Source organism: Balaenoptera borealis (assembly GCF_965194805.1).
Source record: "Balaenoptera borealis genome assembly, chromosome: 2".
Taxonomy (NCBI): Eukaryota; Metazoa; Chordata; class Mammalia; order Artiodactyla; family Balaenopteridae; genus Balaenoptera; species Balaenoptera borealis.
The window spans coordinates 183,146,850-183,164,821 of NC_138867.1; the positions used below are offsets into that span (position 1 = coordinate 183,146,850).

The window sequence follows — 17,972 nt, forward strand, 5'->3', positions numbered from 1 at the left end:
GCCTGTGCTGATGTAGCCACAGCGGCCCTGAGAGGAAAAATTATAGCTTTAATTGGAAAAAGAGAAAGGCTGGAAATAAAGAACCCAGCATTCAATTCAGGATGCTCAAAAAAGAAAAACAAAATTTTAAAAGGAAGGAAATGCTAGAGGGAGTCACTGGGGCTTGATCCAACCTTCCTACACTGAGAATAAAGTGGCCATGATGGGGGAGGACAAGGAGGAAGCCCGTACCAGCTTCTGGTGTGCGATGGGGAAATCACAGAGCTGGAAGGGAATGCCAGAGGGAGTCAGTCCTCCTATAGCTCCCATTGGTTGCCTCAGGTGATGGCAGACTCACTCCCCGCTGTGGGAGTCTCAGTACAAACCTCTAGTGTGTGCCTGCCCCTGCCTTCCGGGTGCTCACAGGCTCGTGGGGAGATGAATTCTATCTTTTCCTCCCCCTCCTCTTCTCCCTCCCTCTTCTTCCCCTTCCTGCCCCTCCTCCTCCTCCTTTTTCTCCTCTTCCTGGCTTCCTCCGGCTTCCTGTCTAGACAGCCCCCAATTAGCTGTTCATTAAGGGGGTTAAGCTGATTAGAGTACTCTCTCCCTTCCTCCGCTGTGGCCACCATGGGCAGCGCCCAGCTAACCCCCCAGCCCCAGCCTCCTCACTCCGGTGCCCTGGAGGGGCAGACGCCTGGGGGGACAGAGGCCTGGGGGAAATCTTGCCAGCCCCGCCCAGGCAAGACCCCTACAGCCACATCTCTCATACCCCATACACCAGCTTCCAGCCCTTTGCCCCTTCCGGGCCCGGGCCAGGAGTGCCTCTTCTCCTCCTGGCCACCTCCTCCTGAGGCCTTCCCTGATTACCCAGCCAAGCGGGGCAGAAAGGGGGTCTCAGAGTGCTTTGCTCTTGCTGCTTCTGTGGCCCTCCCCCAGGGGACATGGGCCTCCCACAGGCAGTTATTATACGGAGTGAAGCGGGGAACTCCCATCTCTCTCCTCTTCCCGCATCTCTTTTTGAACTTGGGGGGCAGGAGGGGGTGTCAGAGCGTGGCCTGAGGAGTTACAGAGTTGCCTTTGAATCCCAGTTCCACCACTTCTTGGCTCCCCAGGACCTCACAGAGGGTCACTTCTGCCCCTAGAGGACACTGGGCGGTGTCCGGGACATCTCTGGCCATCATGACTGGGGGGCTCCTGGCATCCAGTGGGTGGGACCAGGGACGCTGCTCCACACCCCACAGCGCCCAGGACGGGCCCGCTGAGGATGACCAGCCCCCGTGTCAGCAGTGCTGGGGGTAGTAGGGGAGGCCATCCCACGTGGTAAGTGCCCAGTGAGTGGTGGCCGATCCCAGCAGAACTGCGCTCCGTCCACCCACCCGTACACTCCGCACACTCTCTGCCCACCCTGTGTTCCGGGCGCTGGAGACCCAGTGGGCCCCCCAGGGGAGCTGGCATTGCAGGGGGACAGGCTAGTTTGTCAAGCAGACGGGTGGGTGCTCAGATGGGGGATGTACAGGCCCACCTGTTAGATGAAGCGTGTGTGCTTAAACGGGGGACAGACAGGCACGTGTGACAGGCAAGTGGAAAGATACTTGGGGGTGGGCACCTACAGGCACGTGCGTCCGTTAAGGTTTGTATCTTCGACAGGGGACGCAGGGATACTTGGCGCGGACGTGGAGATATGTATGTTAAGCAGAAAGATGGCCACTCGGATCGGGGAGGTCAAGGGCACGCCTGTTAAATGGAGAGACTCGCGCTTTGATGGGGCATATACGGGCACTGTTAACCAACATCGGTTGCTCGTGTGGGGCCGTTCCCAGCGTGTTTGTTGAACGAACGGGGGACATTCAGACGCAGGAACGCAGGCACCAGGGTGACTCTTTCTTGCAACACCAGGCGCCCCCCCGCCCCCCTCCTGGACCCTGGCTCCCAAAGGCCCCATCTCAGGAAGCTCTAGAAGGGCCTGTGGAGGGGCAGCTGGGGGCGGGGTCCACGCCGGGCTATTTCCATCCAGGACAGGCTGTTCTAGGAAATCCTCCTAAGTGAGCGTCTGACAGCCGTAACCTCATTCCCCCTGCAGCCCTGAGCCAGCCGGGAGCCCAACACACACACGCACGCACGCACACACAGCAGGGCCGACCTCCTCCCTGCCGGCCGCCTTAGATGCCACCAGCTCCTCCTGCCCCTGGGAAAGCCCGGGCCTGCACCCAAGGCGCCGCTTGGCCGCCGGGTCCCTCTGGGCCGCCAGCCGCATCCCAGGACACGCTCCCCCACTCACACACGGATGCGCACCCAGAGCCGACCAGGGCAGCAGCGTCTGTAACAGCAAAAGCAGATGGTGGCCTGAGTGCCCGTCGGGGGGCTGGTTCGCAGATCCGGCTCACCCCTGGCCGTGCCATCGCGGAGGATGAAAGCACCCCACGTGGAAACGCCACAGTAGGGGTGGGGGGAATGTAGCAGCATCCCAGGTGGGACAGCCCTGGGGACCCACGCAGATGCCCACTCACAGAACCATCAACCCGAGACCCCGGAAACAGTGGTGGCAGGCCTCGGAGGAGGGCGTGGGTCCTAACTGGGGTGGCTCTGCCCCAGGGGACACTGAGCCGTGTCTGGGGACATCTGTGGTTGTCATGACTGGGGGGGCTCCTGGCGTCGAGTGGGTGGAGCCAGGGAGGCGCCGAGGGCGACCCACAGAGAATGTCCCCGGCCCTGGTGTGTGCAGCCTGAGAGGCCACCTTTTGCGGGGTGGCAGGCAGTGTGTCCCTAGAGACTGTCATACTGGGTGAAGTAAGTCAGAGAAAGACGAGTATCACATGATATCGCTTATGTGTGGAATCTAAAAAAAAAAAAAAATGGTACAAACGAACTTATTTACAAAACAGAAGTAGAGTCACAGATGTAGAAAACAATCTTATGGTTACCAGGGGGCAAGGGAGGGGGAGGGATAAATTGGGAGATTAGGATTGACATATACACACTACTCTGTATAAAATACCTGGCTGATAGGGACCTGCCGCGTAGCACAGGGAACTCTACTCAGTACTCTGTGGTGACCTATGTGGAAAAGGAATCTAAAAAAGAGGGGATATATGCATGTGTATAACTGATTCACTTTGCTGTGCACCTGAAGCTAACACAGCATTGTAAATCAACTATACCCCAATAAAAACTATTTTTAAAAAAAAAAACAACCCTCACCATGTGTGAATCCACTGTGGGCCTCAGTGGGTGTGTTTCACTGTAAAATGAATTTTAAAACAATTCCTAAACATGTCTATCTCCAGTTCCCCACTTCCCCCAGAGCCCAATTCCAGAGAAGGGGCCAGGCCAAGGACTCTGCCTTTTTCAGACACGTCATCATCCTTTGCTGTCACTAGAAAAAGCCTCTGCAGAGGGTGGTGGGAGTGGGGGGTGGGATGCGGGGAGGCAGGCGGGGGGCGTTCATGGCTCTTCAGGGCGGACGTGTGCCCCGCATCTCTGGGGTCCGTCTTCCATGTCATGACAAGGCTCCTCCTGAGCCAGCGTCCGTTCTGTGCCACGGCCTCCACGGAGTCTGTATGTGCCCATTTTACACCTTTTATTCATTGAGGCCGAGCTGGAGACCGTCTGGGTTCCCCAGGGCCACCAGGGGAGGTAGTGAGACCCCCGTCTGCTGAGGAATGGCAGCAAGTAATTCCAGTGCGTGGGTGTGTGCCAGGCCCTGATCTAACGGCTTTACATGTTGTATCGCATTTAATACTCACGATGACCCTACAGGGAAGGTTCTTTCCCCCGGGTAAGGATAGGTGGGGGGTGGGGGGCACAAGCACAGAGCCACTTGGGCTTTGGGGCTTTGGACCAATCCCACTTCTCTGCCCACCCTGCCGCCTTCTCCAGGGCTCTGGTGTCCCTGGGGGGCAGAGGGCAGCCCTGAGCCGACTTATGTCTGGAAGGAGAGAAGGTGGGGGCCGGACTCTGTCGTCCAGGGGCCCGTGTGGCGTCAGACTCCTCCTCCCGTGGGCCGTGTGACCCTGGGCGGCCCCCTTCCCATCTCTCAGCCTTGGTTTGCCCCGCCTTACAATGGGCTCCCAGCCCCTCGCCCATGGGTTGCTGGGAGAAGGGGGGGCAGGGGCTCTGCGGGGAGGCCCAGGGGTCCTGGGAGTGGAACAACCCTGCCTGCCGGCCCTTGACCCTCTGGCCCTCCCCGCAGGCATCTCATCCCCGGTGAAGAAAACAGAGATGGACAAGTCCCCTTTCAACAGTCCGTCTCCCCAGGACTCGCCCCGCCTCTCCAGCTTCACCCAGCACCACCGGCCTGTCATCGCCGTGCACAGCGGTGAGCGCCGCGGGCCCCGGGCGGGGAGGGGCGGCTGAGCCCTCTAACCAGGCCCCGTATGGCCGGGGAAGTCCCACCGGCCGTCTGACCACGAGTCCTCTTGCTGTAGCCTCCCACCCGGGCAGGAAATCCTGCAGGTGCCATGGTAGAGAGCACCTGGGCCTGACTCTTTTGGGGCCTCAGTTTCCCCTTCTGTACATGGAGGTGCAGCCTGGGACTCACCCCTCAACCTGCTCCCCACGTGCCATACTCGAGCGACCCACCGACAGACCCCGGGGCGAGATGGCCGCAATAGGAGGCAGACACCCAGAAGGACACACACAGGCCACGCAGGGGTACGGGAGCTCTCAGGAAGCACCACGCTCACAGCGTGGGGTGTGAGCTGAGCCCGTCACCCGTCCACTGGGCTCATAAACGACCCCCTCCCAGGGCTGTCCGTAGGACCAAATGAATTAAATCAGAATGAGTTAAATAAGAGCTTGAATGTCACCTGTTGCCCCTTGGTTGTGATAATGATGATTTAGTTCCATATAAGGGCAAATACACATACAGGGCAGAGGCAAACATCAAAATAGCACAACAGTTTAGACTAGGAGCCAGCCAAGCAGGCCCCCCAATTGCCACCATTCTTGTAAATAAAGTTTTATTGGCGGAGGGCCACACCCATCTGTTTACATGTCATCTGTGGCGGCTTTCAGGCAACAAGGGCAGAGTTGAGTAGCTGCATCAGAGACCCTATGGCCTGGAAAGCCAAAAGTATTTACTGTCTGGCCAGGGGCTAGAGAGAGAGGAAGGGGGAGTGACCACTAGTGGACACAGGGCTTCTTTTGGGGGCAGTGAAGTGGTTCTGGAATTACAAAGTGAATATACTAAAAGTCACTGACTTGTTTAGAAAAAGAAAAAAAAAAAGCAAATACCACACTGGAATATTACTCAGCCATGAAAAGGGGTGAAGCACGGACACTCGCTACAACATGGATGGACCCTGAGAACACGATGCTCAGTGAGAGAAGCCAGACACAGAAGGACACACAGTGGGTGATTCCACTGATGAGATATCCACAGACAGAGAGTGGCTTCCCGGTTGTCAGGGGCTGGGGAAGGGGATGGGGGTGGTGCTCATGGGGACGGGGCTTCCTTTCAGGGGGATGAGAATGTTCTAAAAACACACAGTGAATTGTATACTTTAGAAGGGTGGATTTTATAGTGTGCAAATAATATCTCAATTAAAAAAAAATATTGACCCACCAGCCATTTATGGAAAGAGCTAGCCAAGCCTTGGGTCAGGGTGTGGCCAGTCAGGCTGGGCTCGAACCCCGGGTCTGCCACCTGCTTGCTCTGTGGCTGGGGCAGAGGACATTCCCTCTGAGAGCCACGGTCATACTCTGTCTTAAAAAAAGACGTGATGGGACTTCCCTGGCGGTCCAGTGGTCAGGACTCAGCAGTTTCACTGCCGAGGGCCCAGGTTCAATCCCTGGTTGGGGAACTAAGATCCTGCAATCCAAAAATAAATAAATTAAAAAAAATAAAAATAAATAAAAATGCTCAAAGGGGTGACGCCAGAACTCTGTGGGGTCACAGTAGAGTCATCGAATCTGGGCGTGTAAATGACAGCAGGGCCTGGTCATGGCAGATGCCACTGGGTCTCCACATATTCGTATTATTAAAGGTGCCGCAGCGTGGGCATGACGCACACCCACAAACACAGTCACTCGGAGACAGGGCGGCCTGGCGGGAGCCCCCGGTGACCACTGCCCCCCTCCTCTCCACAGGGATCGCCCGGAGCCCTCACCCGTCCTCGGCCCTGCACTTCCCCACCACGTCCATCCTGCCCCAGACGGCCTCCACCTACTTCCCGCACACGGCCATCCGCTACCCACCTCACCTCAACCCCCAGGACCCGCTCAAAGATCTTGTCTCGCTGGCCTGCGATCCGGCCAGTCAGCAACCTGGACCGGTGAGTTTGGGGGGCACGACCTCCCTGGGGCCCTGGCGCGAGTGTCAGGCAACCCTTCCTCTGCCAGGGCAGCTTCTATTTTACAAACGGCGGGGTCCGCAGCCCCTGGAGCCAGACCGGGTGGGAATTCAGGCTTTTTCAGATGTCTGAGCGGATGGTATTTTAGGAAGCCCCCAAATCAAACACGGTTACGGCTGAGCTCAGGCCGCCTTTGGCCAGACTTCCACCAAAGCTTTTGGTGTTCGGAGCCTTTCAGATCTGAGAACCGTGGGCGAGGTGGTGGATGAATGAATGCGTACTCGCGGCAAATGCGGGGAGATGCGTCTAGGCCGCCCGTGAAGTCCAGCAATGCTGTTTAGGAGGCGTGGAAGGAAAGCAAGTGGGTACACAGTAGCCTGAGGAGGCAGGGGAGGCATGGCGATCCCAGGATGCTGGAGGCCTGCGGGGTCAGGCGAGCACCGGGCACCCACCAAACTCGTCCCGGCCGCGCCCACCAGGCCGGTCCACAGCCCTGGGGTGGACGGCAGCCCGAGGCGGAGGGGGCACCCGCCGCCTTAACCACCTGTCTCTCTGTTCCCCCCAGTTAAATGGAAGTGGCCAGCTCAAAATGTCCAGTCACTGCCTTTCTGCTCAGATGCTGGCACCCCCGCCCCCCGGGCTGCCGCGGCTGGCGCTCCCCCCCGCCACCAAACCCACCTCCGAGGGAGGAAGCTCGTCGCCGACCTCGCCCTGTAAGCACCCGGGAAGGCGTCCCCGAGGGGCCCCTCCCCTCCCCGGCCCTGCTTCTGGGGTCGGGGTCTCAGGCCCAGCCCAGTGGGTACCGGCGAGTTTGGTGGGTCCCCAGACGGAGGCCTGGGGCCCACGTGGTCAGGTCCACACAGGGCCAAGGCAGCCTGAGGGGATGGCCAGGGGCAAGTCTGGGGTCCACCCCTGTTGGCCGAGTGGCCTGGGGCCCCCGTGTCCCCGCTCTGGGCCTCTAAACCCTCTTCCATGCAACAAGCAGCTGGCAGTAGGTGAAGATCTCAAACTGGAGGTGGGAGGGCCCGACTCGGCCCTGAGAAGCCTTTTGTCTGCGGAAAATGAGAATCTGTTGTGGTGATGGTGGTTTTAAAATCAGGACATCTCACATAGAAATTCCAGAGTTCCGGATTCTCCAGGGAAACTGGCCCCAGTGGGCCCTGTTCCTGCTGGTAACCTGGGCTGGGCCACATCTTTAGACAGGACACACCCTGCCTGCCCACCTGACCCCAGGAGGCCCTGGGTTGGCTGCCTCGCCTTCTACAACTTTCTGCTCTCTGGATGTGGGTCCAGGTGGTAGCCTGGTGGGAGGCCCTGGCTTGGTCTCCTAACCTGCTAGAACTTTCCACCCTCTGGATGTGGCTCCAGATTACGGCTCGCCAGCCCCCAGGGCACCTCCCACCCCACCCCCCTGCCAGCCCCCACCCCAGTCCAGGGCTGCTCCAGGCTGGGAAGAGGTTCCTAGAATCCCCATCCTGGGGTCTATCTACCCCATCAGTGGTGGCTCTGCCCCCAGCCTCTCCCTAAACCCCCTTCCTCTCTGAGTGTCTCTCTCTCCCTCACTCCCCAGATGAGATTCCTCACCCCACCCAAGCAGGAGGGGCCAGCCCTTCCATCTGGGCCCCATCGGCCCCCCTCCCCGCATGCAGCACCCCAGTATTTCTTCCCCAGCATCCACTGCCTGCCGAGACCCGGGGCAGCCTCACGTGCAGACGGGCTTTCTCCAAACACCATGACAGAGCGCAGGGCACTGGGTTGCAATCCTGCCCCTGCATCTTGCTCCCTGTGTCACCTTAGGCAAACGTCCTCCCCTCTCTGAGCCTCAGTTTTCTCAGCCGCAAAATGGGAGAGTCACCAGAGGGTGGTGGCGAGTGAGTCAGTGCAATAGATCAGGGAGAACATTTAGCGGGAGGCCGGGCGCAGAGGACAGAGTTGGCATGTGGCGCTGGTCTTCACCTACTCTCCCTGCTTTCTCATCTGTGAAATGGGCATAATGATCACGTCTGCCGCGTTGAGGCTGCCGAGGGTTAAAATGGGATGGTGCCCAGTGCCTGGCTTACAGTGACGCTTAATAGACGAGGGAGAAACATGGATTTCTTCTCCTTCCCCTGCACTGGCTTCTGAACTGCAGGTGCAGCCTGCTTCCCACCACCACCCCCAACCCCGCAATCCCCTAAGCCTCACCACCTCCCACTTATCTGCGCTCTGGTGGAGACCACATGGGGACCCTCCCCCCACCCCCGTCCCCTCCCCAGCCTGGGTTGCGAATCATTCAGTCACCGGCAAAACATGGTGCGATTAAAATATAATCATATATATATGTGCGCACACGCAGCCTTCCCCATGCCCTCTCCAGGAGGGAAATTAATAAATAAAACGCCCTCAATAATTCATGGCACCCCACGCGGTGGGATGCAGGCCGCAGGAGCAGGATGGACCAGGCAGTGGAACACTCTGAATAATTCACAGGCGGTTTCTGGATTATGAAACTTTCATCCTGCGCCTTCCCTCTCGGCAGACACCTGCCCGCGTGACCCCGGGGGCCCGAGACCGTGGGCTTTTCGGGGTGCCCGGACCATCGGGGGAGGGCGGCAAGCTCGGAGGCGCCGGGTGCTGGGTGTGAAGGCCTGGCTGTGTGACCCTGGGCAGCGGCCACCCTCTCTGGTGCTCCCGCGCCGCCCCCGCGCTAACGGGCTTTCGGTCTCTCTCCTCCCCGCAGCCTACTCTACGCCCGGCACGTCCCCTGCAAACCGTTCCTTTGTGGGATTAGGACCAAGGGATCCAACGGGCATTTATCAGGCACAGGTAGGGGCCAAGAGGCCGGCTGGTGGGGGGGTGGGAGGGGCAGGGCAGAGGGGCCGGCCTGGGCGCGCAGGGAGAGGCCGGCCTGCTGGGTCCCGTGCCGCTCCCGCCAGCCGCACCCCTGGCACGGTGGCCAGCCTCCCAGCCCCTTCCAGGGCCTCGAGCCCACGCCCGGGGACGTGGTATGGCCCCAAATCCTGCCAGGGGACGCTCCTGGCAGAGCTGCTGTGGGGCTGGGGTTTTCACCGCCCTGGCCCCATTTGTACCTATGGGAAAGACTGAGGCTCGCAGAGGCAAGGGGATTTGCCCAGGATCACACAGCGCGTCAGCCCAGGCTTTCAACCCCCCAGCCTTCATCCCCTCCCACGCCGGCCGGAGGGAGGGACCACAGGAGAGGGAGGTAGGGGGTGCCAGAGGACCCCAGGACGCCAGGCGCAGGTGGGAAGCTGAGGCAGCCCATGGCAGGGGGCGGGGCCTCCTGGTAGAACATGCAAGCCCTCCCCCCTGGCTGCAGCCTGCGAAGTGGGAGTGGGGCGGCAGAGGCGGGGTTGGCACCACCGCAGCTGAGTGTGCACCAGGGTCGGGGGCATGAGGCTGGCTGAGGATGAGACAAGGAGGCTCAGGGAGGAGGAGTGAGTTGCCTGAGGCCGCACAGCAGTGCAGGGCAGAGCCCCGATGGGTCTGGAACTGAGACTCATGGCTCCCAGCTTCCCTCGGGGTGGGAGGTGGCCTCAGCCCCTGCCCACGTGTCCCCGACCCCCGCCTTCGGGCCGGGGTCCACATCTGTGTTGCGTGCAAGCCGGGAGTGTGTTGGCAGGGGGTGTTCAAGGGCGGTGGCTGGACCCCAGAGCCGTGCTCCCTGGTGCGTGTTGGGGAGGGGGTCACGGGATATGAAACAGCCAGAGGGCAGCACCAGCTGCTGCAGGCCCACTGAGGCCCAGCCGCACAGAGAAACCTCTTCAGGGCTCCCCAGCTACTCCAAATCCCCAGAGCCAGAGAGTACGGGGATTTGTGGGGTCCCCAGGGGTCAGGTTCGGATCCTCAAGCCACTCTGGGAGGGTCCCCTGCATTGGAGTTCATCGGGAGGGGCTGACCAGGCCCAAGGAACCTCCCGCCACAGCCTGGGCCCCTGGCGACCGTCTGAGGCTGGCCAGGTTGCTGCTGGCAACTCAGGGGGACAGAGTGGGTGGGCAGGACCTGGCTATCCCCCTCCCTCCCTGCCCAGACTTTAGCTGGGGGTGCTGGGGTCAGGGCACCAGGGCTAACTGCGGGGAGCTCTGAACCTCAGTCTCTTCTTCTGGCCTTGGGCACCTCCTGGGAGTCTTTGAAGGGTCTGGAGCATTAGGGGACCAATTTTATCCAGAAAGGGCACTGAGAGGCCAAGACCACCCCAACACACCCTCACACACCCAAAATATAAGTGTCCTGCTTTACAGAGCCCCAGCCAGGATCCAGACAGAGGGATCACTTGGTCAGGGTCACCCACCGAGTTGGGGTGGCCCCAGGATTCCCCACTTTGGGTTTTGGGTTCTGTCCCGGCCTAGACACCCCTGCCCCCCGCCCCCGGTGCTCAGGGAGCCGGGCGTTTCCTCTCCCACCCCCACCTGACAGCCCTCCCCGCTGGAGGCTGGGAATGTCCTAATTGCTGCAGAAAGCAAAGCTAATAAAAGTGACAGGGAGGGGACCCTGGCCCCTTAACCCTTCCCCAGCCTCCCCCCAACCCATTGTCAACCCCTGCATGGGGGGATGGGGGACCACCCGGAGCCAATGGCCTGCAAGGGGGGGGGGGAACCAAGGTGCCAGGGAGGGGGGCACCTTTGGTCACCACCCCCCTTGGCCAGCAGGCCCCGCTGGGGACCCAGAGAGAGTGGGTCTGGGGCTGTGGAGGAACCTGGGGGTCGGGGGGCGCATCCAGGGCCCTGCCTGGGTGGGGAGGGGTAAGAGCCTGGTGTCAGGTAGAGCAGGGTGTCCAGGCAGGGGGATCAGTGCTGCCAAGGGCTGGAAATGATGGGGAAACAGCCTGAATGTGGAAGACCTCAAATGTGGGCTTTGGCCTGGGGGCCAAAGGGAGCCACTGAAGGGATGAGAGGGAGGGAGGAGCACAGCCAGGGCTGGGAGTTGGAAAGAACTTTGTGGGGCTGGTGGGGGAGGGTGGCACGGAAGGTGACAGACGGATGAGAGACCCCAAGGCTTATGGGAAAGGCGAGGCCCCCCCATCTAGGTCTGATGGAGGACCCCGCCAGCACCACGCAGGCAGGACCACCAGTCCCTGGACTAAGGGCGCCCAAGTCCCCCAGTGGGTTCAGGCGCCCCCACCCCCACCCCCGGCAGACCCCAGAAGGAGGGAAGCGGGGAGGAAGGGGCCATGAGACCCGCTCCCCCCTCTTGGAGCCCCTGTGCAAAGGGCTCAGAGCCCAGAGGCCTCTCCTTTCTGGCCCAGTCAGCACTTCCTCCGCCTTCATTATTCCTGGCCAGTTGGCTTTCCTCTGCCCCCACCCCCCGCCCCTGCCCCCCCAGCCTGCAGCGGCTACTCTCCCCGCACCACGTGCCCTTCCATCTCCTGCCCTCCCCGCAGTCAGTGCCTTGCCCCCTGATCAATATCCTCTCCCCCAATCAGCGCCCCTCCCCCAATCGATGTCGGTTGATCTCTCCCTGATCAATTGCCCACCTTCTTCATTCCCTCCACCCCCGTCTCTCTCCATCAGTCCCCCCAGTCCTGAGCCATCCATCACTTTGGCCCCCAGAGTGGGGCTCTTGTGGGCTCTGGCACCCCCGCCCCCTCCCCTGTGTGAAGGGGTCCACCCGGCCGAGCATTTTACACCAGAAGCCCTTTGCCCATCACGCCCATTCAGCAGATGAGCAAACCGAGGGCCAGAGGAATTTAAACCACATGCCCAAAGCCACACTGGTGGCTCCAGCCAGGCCAGGGGGATGCCAGAAGAGCCCAGACCTCACTACTGGCACCGCATGGCCTCCGTCTCCCCCTCAGCTGATGGGGGACAATGTTGAGTTGAGGGTGCCCCCCCCCCCCCACTGTTACGGGCAGAGAGCCTAGGAGGGGAGGAGGCAGGGAAAGGGCCTAGGGGAGGCCGGCCACCACCAGGGAGGGTCACGCCCAGAATCTGTCTGGTTGCCAACGGAAACCAGACATGAGGTAATGGCCAAGATGAACTTGAACTTGGCTGGAGGTGGGGGGCTGGGAGCCATGGCGCCAGTTCGCCAGTTCGATGGGATGGCCCAGCGGCTGCAGGGCGGCCTGGTTGGAGGGGGTGCGATTGATTTACAGCAGGGGGCGGGGGAGCAGCGCCACTGTGACCCCAGCGGGGTGGGGATGGGGGTTACCTACCCCCAGGCCTGCCCCACACAGGCGAATTGGATGCATATCCAGGGGAAGGGTCTGTACAGCGGCTTCCCTGTGGAGACCCCGGCCAGAGCTGTCCGTGCAGACCTGGCCACCTGACCCAGAGCCTCAGTCTCCCCCTCTGGAAAGGCCAGGCTAAGGGGTCAGCCCCAGGCAGGGGGACAGGCGAGGACTGAGGCCTCTCAGGCCTGAGTTCGAATTCTGGCTTCTCCCCTCCCACGCTGGTGGACTTGGGCAAGTTACTTTGCCTCTCTGAGCCCCGGTTTTCTTCACTGCAAAACGGGGTCGGGGGGCAGTAGTCCCTGTTTCATGGGGGTTCTGGGGGAACCGTTAAATGGGAAAATGTCACCCTCCGCGGACAAGGTGGGCAGATCCCCTCCCCTATTTTATACTCAGGGTAATGAGGTGCGGGGGTGAGGTTGCCGGATTTAGCAAACAAAACCACAGAATGCTCGGGTAGATTTCAATTCCAGATAAAGGATTTTAAAAAAAAAATTTTTTTTTAGCATAAGTATATCCCAGAAGTTGCATGAGATGGACTTAATATATTAACAGGTTTATCCATAGTTTATCTAGAATTCAGATTTCACTGTACATCCTGAGGTTTATCTAGCAGCTCTGCTTAGGGGCAAAGTCACTTGCCCAGGGTCACCCAGCAGGTTATGCCAGGTCTGGGATAGGGGAGACAGAGGTCCCAGGTCCCAGGGGGTAGGGGGGCCTCAGTGGGTATGGGCAGTGGCTGGCGGAGCCTGACCCCCATCTCTCTCCTTCTCTCTCTTTCTCTTTCTCTGTGTCCCCCTCGGCCGCCCAGTCCTGGTATCTGGGATAAGAAAGATTTCTTCCCACGCCCTGCTCCTTCGTCCAGGGAATCGAGGGGAGCCGCACAGCCGGCCCCCGGCCCACGTTTTCGGTGGCAAGCTAGAGCAAGCAAGAACACCCCGCTGACTCCCAGCCCGGCCGAAAGACAAAACACACAGACACATAACACACAGGAGGAAAAAAAAAAAAAGAAAAAAAAAAAAAAGGAGAAAAAAAAAAAAAGACAAACGGGAAAAAAAAAAAACAAAAGAAAACCACACATAAAAATAAACCCACCCAACCAAGAAGATAAAAGGTAAAGATGGCAACGCTTCGGACTCTTGGGATGCCGCGGCCGGACGGACCGGACCGGAGGGCCAGGCCCCACCGCCCCTGGGAGCGGGCGCTCGGGGCGTCCTAAGTTATTCATCTCCTCTCGCTGCTGCTCTGGGAGGGCTGGCTGCCCCCACCTCCGCCCTGGACCAGGTGAGCGCAGCCTGGTGCCCGTGCCCGGCCGACGGGGCAGGACACCCAGCGAGGCCGCCTCTCCCGCGCGCCCCCATCGCCACTGCCACCGGGACAGTGTTTGCCAAGTGGGGAGGCAGCCCCCGGGGGGCCGGCGAGGACCCCGGCGGCAGGCAGCAGAGGCCACCGCGGAGGCCGGGGTGAGCAGGGGTGCGACGGGGGCAGAAGAGGGTTGCGGGGAGACCCCGGGCGTCGCCGGGGGACAAGGACGCATGGCCAATACTCTCTCAGGAGTGCCGCGCGGTTGTGGACCTCTCCGCCCCGCCCCAGAGCGCGCCGGGGACTCGGTCTTTGGTGAAGCCCCGTGTGCCGGCCCGGTTTGGGAGACATCTCTATGCAAATGACCCCCAGCCCGCCCCCCCCCCCAGGCATAGGAGGCCACCCTAGCGCACCCCAGCCCCCGGGGGAGGGCCCCACGTTGCACACACTGTAAGAAATGCACTTTCCGAGGAAGGGGCTGGGGGCGGTGGAGCGGAGGGGCCCGGAGCTGCTCTGGACTTTCCATCCACCCAAGCCCTGAACGGGGAGGACCCCACCACCCCGCTTAGCCCATGGAGGTGTGGGAGGTGAGAGCGAGTGGTTTAAGTGCCTGATTCCCACCGCCCGCCCCCCCTCCCCTTTGTCCAGCTGGGACGCGAGTGGCCGTGGGCATCCTCCAACCTCCTCCCCCGCAACCCGGCCCCTCCAGTTGCTGACCCCTCATTGCTATGCCCCCCCCCAGAGCTAGAGCGATGGGACCCCGCCCAGTGGGCCCAAGGGGCAGAGCTGGGCATCCCCCCAGCGTCCTGCCGTGCTGGGGCACGGGGGTGGGATCTGGGGAAGGCGATGTGCCCCCCGTCAGCGCCTCCTCTGCCAGTGCCTTACATCCTGGAGCGACACCCCCTCCCTGGTGCCTCCCGGCCCAAAGGGGGACCACGGTTTGCACTTTCATCCCCCCACCCCCCGCCGAAGTGGGGCACAGCCGGGAGGTGCATCGCAGCTGGGCCGCCAGAAGGAGAGAAGGCCAGGCCGGGTGCAGTCCACGTGTGCCTGGACAGGGCAGGGGGTTCTGGCTGGGGGCAGGGAGGGTCAGCGCCTCGGGGCTCCCTGCAGCCTTGTAGGGGGCCTCCCATCTGCTAAACATTTTCCGTTGAGCCGCTCCAAAAACACTAAACCTGGGGCCACCGGGTGCCCCCTCACCCCAGCTGCCCGGCCCCATCCATGCCTCCACCCCGGGATGGCCATCTTGGGTGGGGAGCCTGGGAGGGGGTGTTAGGTGTTCTAGGGTCACCAGGCCCAAACACAAGGACCCCTCCCGGCCCATCCGTCTGAACCCCAACTGGCCTCCTCCATGCCTGGCTCTGGGGAATCCTGACGTCCATCCCCGGGCCCAGGCCAAAGCCATGGCCCTGGGCAGGCCTCGGCTTCACCCGCTCCCAGCCTGGCCCTCCCCTCCCTCTCCCGGTGAAACCCCGGTGCCCCGGGGCCTGGCCAGCCTCCCCCCACCTCCCCAGACACCAGACTTTCCTCCTCCCAAACCAGCCCAAGGGGCTTGGCGAACCCACTCGATCATAAAGAGAAACGATCCCTCCCCCCGAGACCCTTCCCCACCAGCCCCACTCCCGCTGTCCGGAGGGGTTCCAGAACCCTTGGTCCATCCCTCTGTCCCCAGGGCCCCTCCACTGGGTGGCTGTTGGGGACCAAAGCATGGGCCGCTCTCCGGGAGAGCAGGGGGTTGTGTAGTTGGGGTATCCGGAAAGCTTCTCAGCCGGGAACCTTAGGGTGAGGGTAGGTGGGGGAGGGGAGGGGGCACCTGGCAGCCCCCAGCTACCTAACTTTGCATGGTGCTTAGTCGAGGATTCCTGTGACCTGGCTCCTGACGTCAGCTCGCGGCGGCTGAAACTGCATGGCGAATGATACTGGCTCTATCTCCCTCCCCCAGCCCTCCCCCAGCCCTCCCCCCCACTCCCTCCTCTTTAAAAGAAAAAAAAAAAGATACAAAAAAAAAAAAACCTTAAAAAAATTCCATGTTTCCTAATTTGCACGAAATTTTCTACCACATGATGTGCCTTGCCTTCCAAAAATAAGTATTACCTTTAAACAATATCAGCGCACACAGATAGCTGCATGCACTGCTCGTGTAGTTAAAAAAAAAAAAAAAGACAAAGCAATGACATGAAATAAAAAGTAAAAATTGAAAAGGGATGTATTTCTATTTGTAAAAAAAAAAAATTAAGAATTAAAAAAAAGAAAAATCACATTGCTTAAAAAAAAAAATCACACGCTTAAAAATCACATTGCTGAAAAAAAAGCAATCCACGGAACAATCGCCCCACGGTTTGCTCCACCCCCAGCCCACCCTTGGCCGCGTCTCCATGTCTCCTGCTGCATTGGGGGTGCCCCCTGGTGCTCTGCGACGCCCCCCCCAGCCCCACCCTCGGTCTCCAAAGGGGTTGTTTCCGAATCCCCTGCCCACAGAGGCTGGCGGACAGACCTCAGGGGTGTCCCCTGACACCGGGCAAGGGCTTCTCCCCTCACCGGGCCACAGGCCAGCCCCCCAGACGCCACGCATGCACCCGCAACCCATGCGGTCCGCCCATGGGGCGGCCGCCCTGCCCACAGCCAGACTCCCCACCCCGTCCCACCTCTCCTGCAGGCTGGCGTCCCCCTGGCTCAGGGTCAAATCGCTGTCCCGCCCCCAGCCCCTTCTCCCCCTGTGCAGCCCCCCGCCTTCTTGCCAAAGGACCCACCCCACCCCACCCCTGGAGACTGGCCTTGGGTGGCAGGAAGGACCCTCCTGCCCTCCCACCCAGTTCTATTACGTCTTCCAGCTGTAACTGTGGAGGGGGGTCTGGTGTGAAACAAACAAAAAGACAAAAACCGAACCCAATATATGCAATATTTGTCTGTCTGTACCTGTAGGTCTAGTTCAGCCATCGGAGGCCCGGCCGGGGGGCCAGGGGGCAGGGGCAGCCGGAGGCACCGCGTCCCAGGCCCTGGCAGGGGTGGGCAGGGGGCTGGCCGTGCTGTTGTCTTCTCCTCGGTTTTATTTTCTCGTATTTTCCTTCCTTCCTTTCTCTGTCTCTCTTTCTTTCTTTTTTTCCCCAATTTCCTTTGCCTTTCACTCAACCAAAGCTGAGACAGTAGCAGTTAGTGGGGTGTCCAGGCAGGAGAACCAAAGGGCCGGGTCCTCCAACCTCGCCACCTCTGGCTGGCCGTCCCCGGGCCCCTCAGACATCTCCTCTGGGGATCCACCAGGCAGACGGTCCCCATTCATTCCCCGGCCACCACCTCAGACTTTAGAATTGTCTCCAGAGCCGGGTGGGGCCTTGCAGACAGGCCCGGGCTTTCATCCACCACCATACGTTCATGTCATGTTTTCTTTCGAAAAGTCACCTCAGCAAGCCCCAGGGGCCAGAGGGAGAGCCCAGACCACGGCCTCAGCTGGGCCTTGACACTGCCCTTGAGAACTGCCCTTTGGCCTGAGAGCCCAAGGCCATGCTTGTCAGTTTCCATGGGGGCTGATTTCTGGTTTTCATTCCCTGCCCGCCCCAGGGAAGTGGGAGCAGCCAGTGGCACAGGGAGTGGGTGGCCCGCCCCTGCAGGACCCCTCCCCCACGGGCTTCACCGGGACCACCTCACAGCCCGCACTCCACAGCGCCCCGGGCCCCACAGCTCCACCCTTCCTCGCCCCCAGCTGTGCGTCAGGATAAGGCAGAAACACTAGGAACCAGCCCGCTCACCTGCCTTTGCAGTTTGGGTCGATGCCCGGGGAGTGGGGCAGGCAGGGGGTTGGGTGTTGTTTTTGTTTTTTTTTTTTTGAACATACATGAAACTGACATCTCAAACCTGCGGCTCACTGGCCCATTGTCCATCCCATACAGAGTCCCCCAGCCTGACCTTGGGGTCCAGCCCTTGCTGTGGAAAAGACTAAGGAGACCTCCCCAATATATGCAAATTGCCCCCATCCCTCTCTTTGGATGAGGGAGGGCACCGGACCCCAACCTGGGTGGAGAGGGAGGTGTGGAGAGGTCAAGTTGACCTGGCCCTATCTGACTGGGGCGGGGGTCCGGGGTGCCCCGTGCCCAGGTCTGGAACCCCGGTTCTGGCCGAGTTCTGAGCCCAGATTCCCACCCTGAGCTAGACAATCAGACCGGAAAGGAACCTCAGAGGAGACAAGGGGCGGGGTGGGGGGCTGCTGCAGCTTCAGCCTCAGCGTCCCCCTCCCTGCTCCGGAA

The 17,972-nt window shown here is 60.7% G+C and overlaps 1 protein-coding gene across 5 annotated transcripts in view; it reads left to right on the plus strand.

Annotated features, from left to right (window-relative positions):
- Window positions 1–15,901, plus strand: part of NFIC (nuclear factor I C) — a 66,653-nt gene extending 50,752 nt beyond the window's left edge. For 2 of the 5 annotated variants that reach the window (XM_082380100.1, XM_082380099.1), the window contains exons 7-10: window positions 4,169–4,294; window positions 6,067–6,251; window positions 8,989–9,074; window positions 13,244–15,901. In XM_082380100.1, coding sequence (XP_082236226.1) covers window positions 4,169–4,294; window positions 6,067–6,251; window positions 8,989–9,039 — 362 coding nt within the window. In that variant the 3' untranslated portion in view covers window positions 9,040–9,074; window positions 13,244–15,901. Of the gene's footprint in view, window positions 1–4,168; window positions 4,295–6,066; window positions 6,252–6,834; window positions 6,983–8,988; window positions 9,075–13,243 lie in introns of all 5 variants that reach the window. The other 3 variants (XM_082380098.1, XM_082380097.1, XM_082380101.1) reach the window with 3 other exon arrangements.
- The last annotated feature ends 2,071 nt before the right edge of the window (window positions 15,902–17,972 follow it).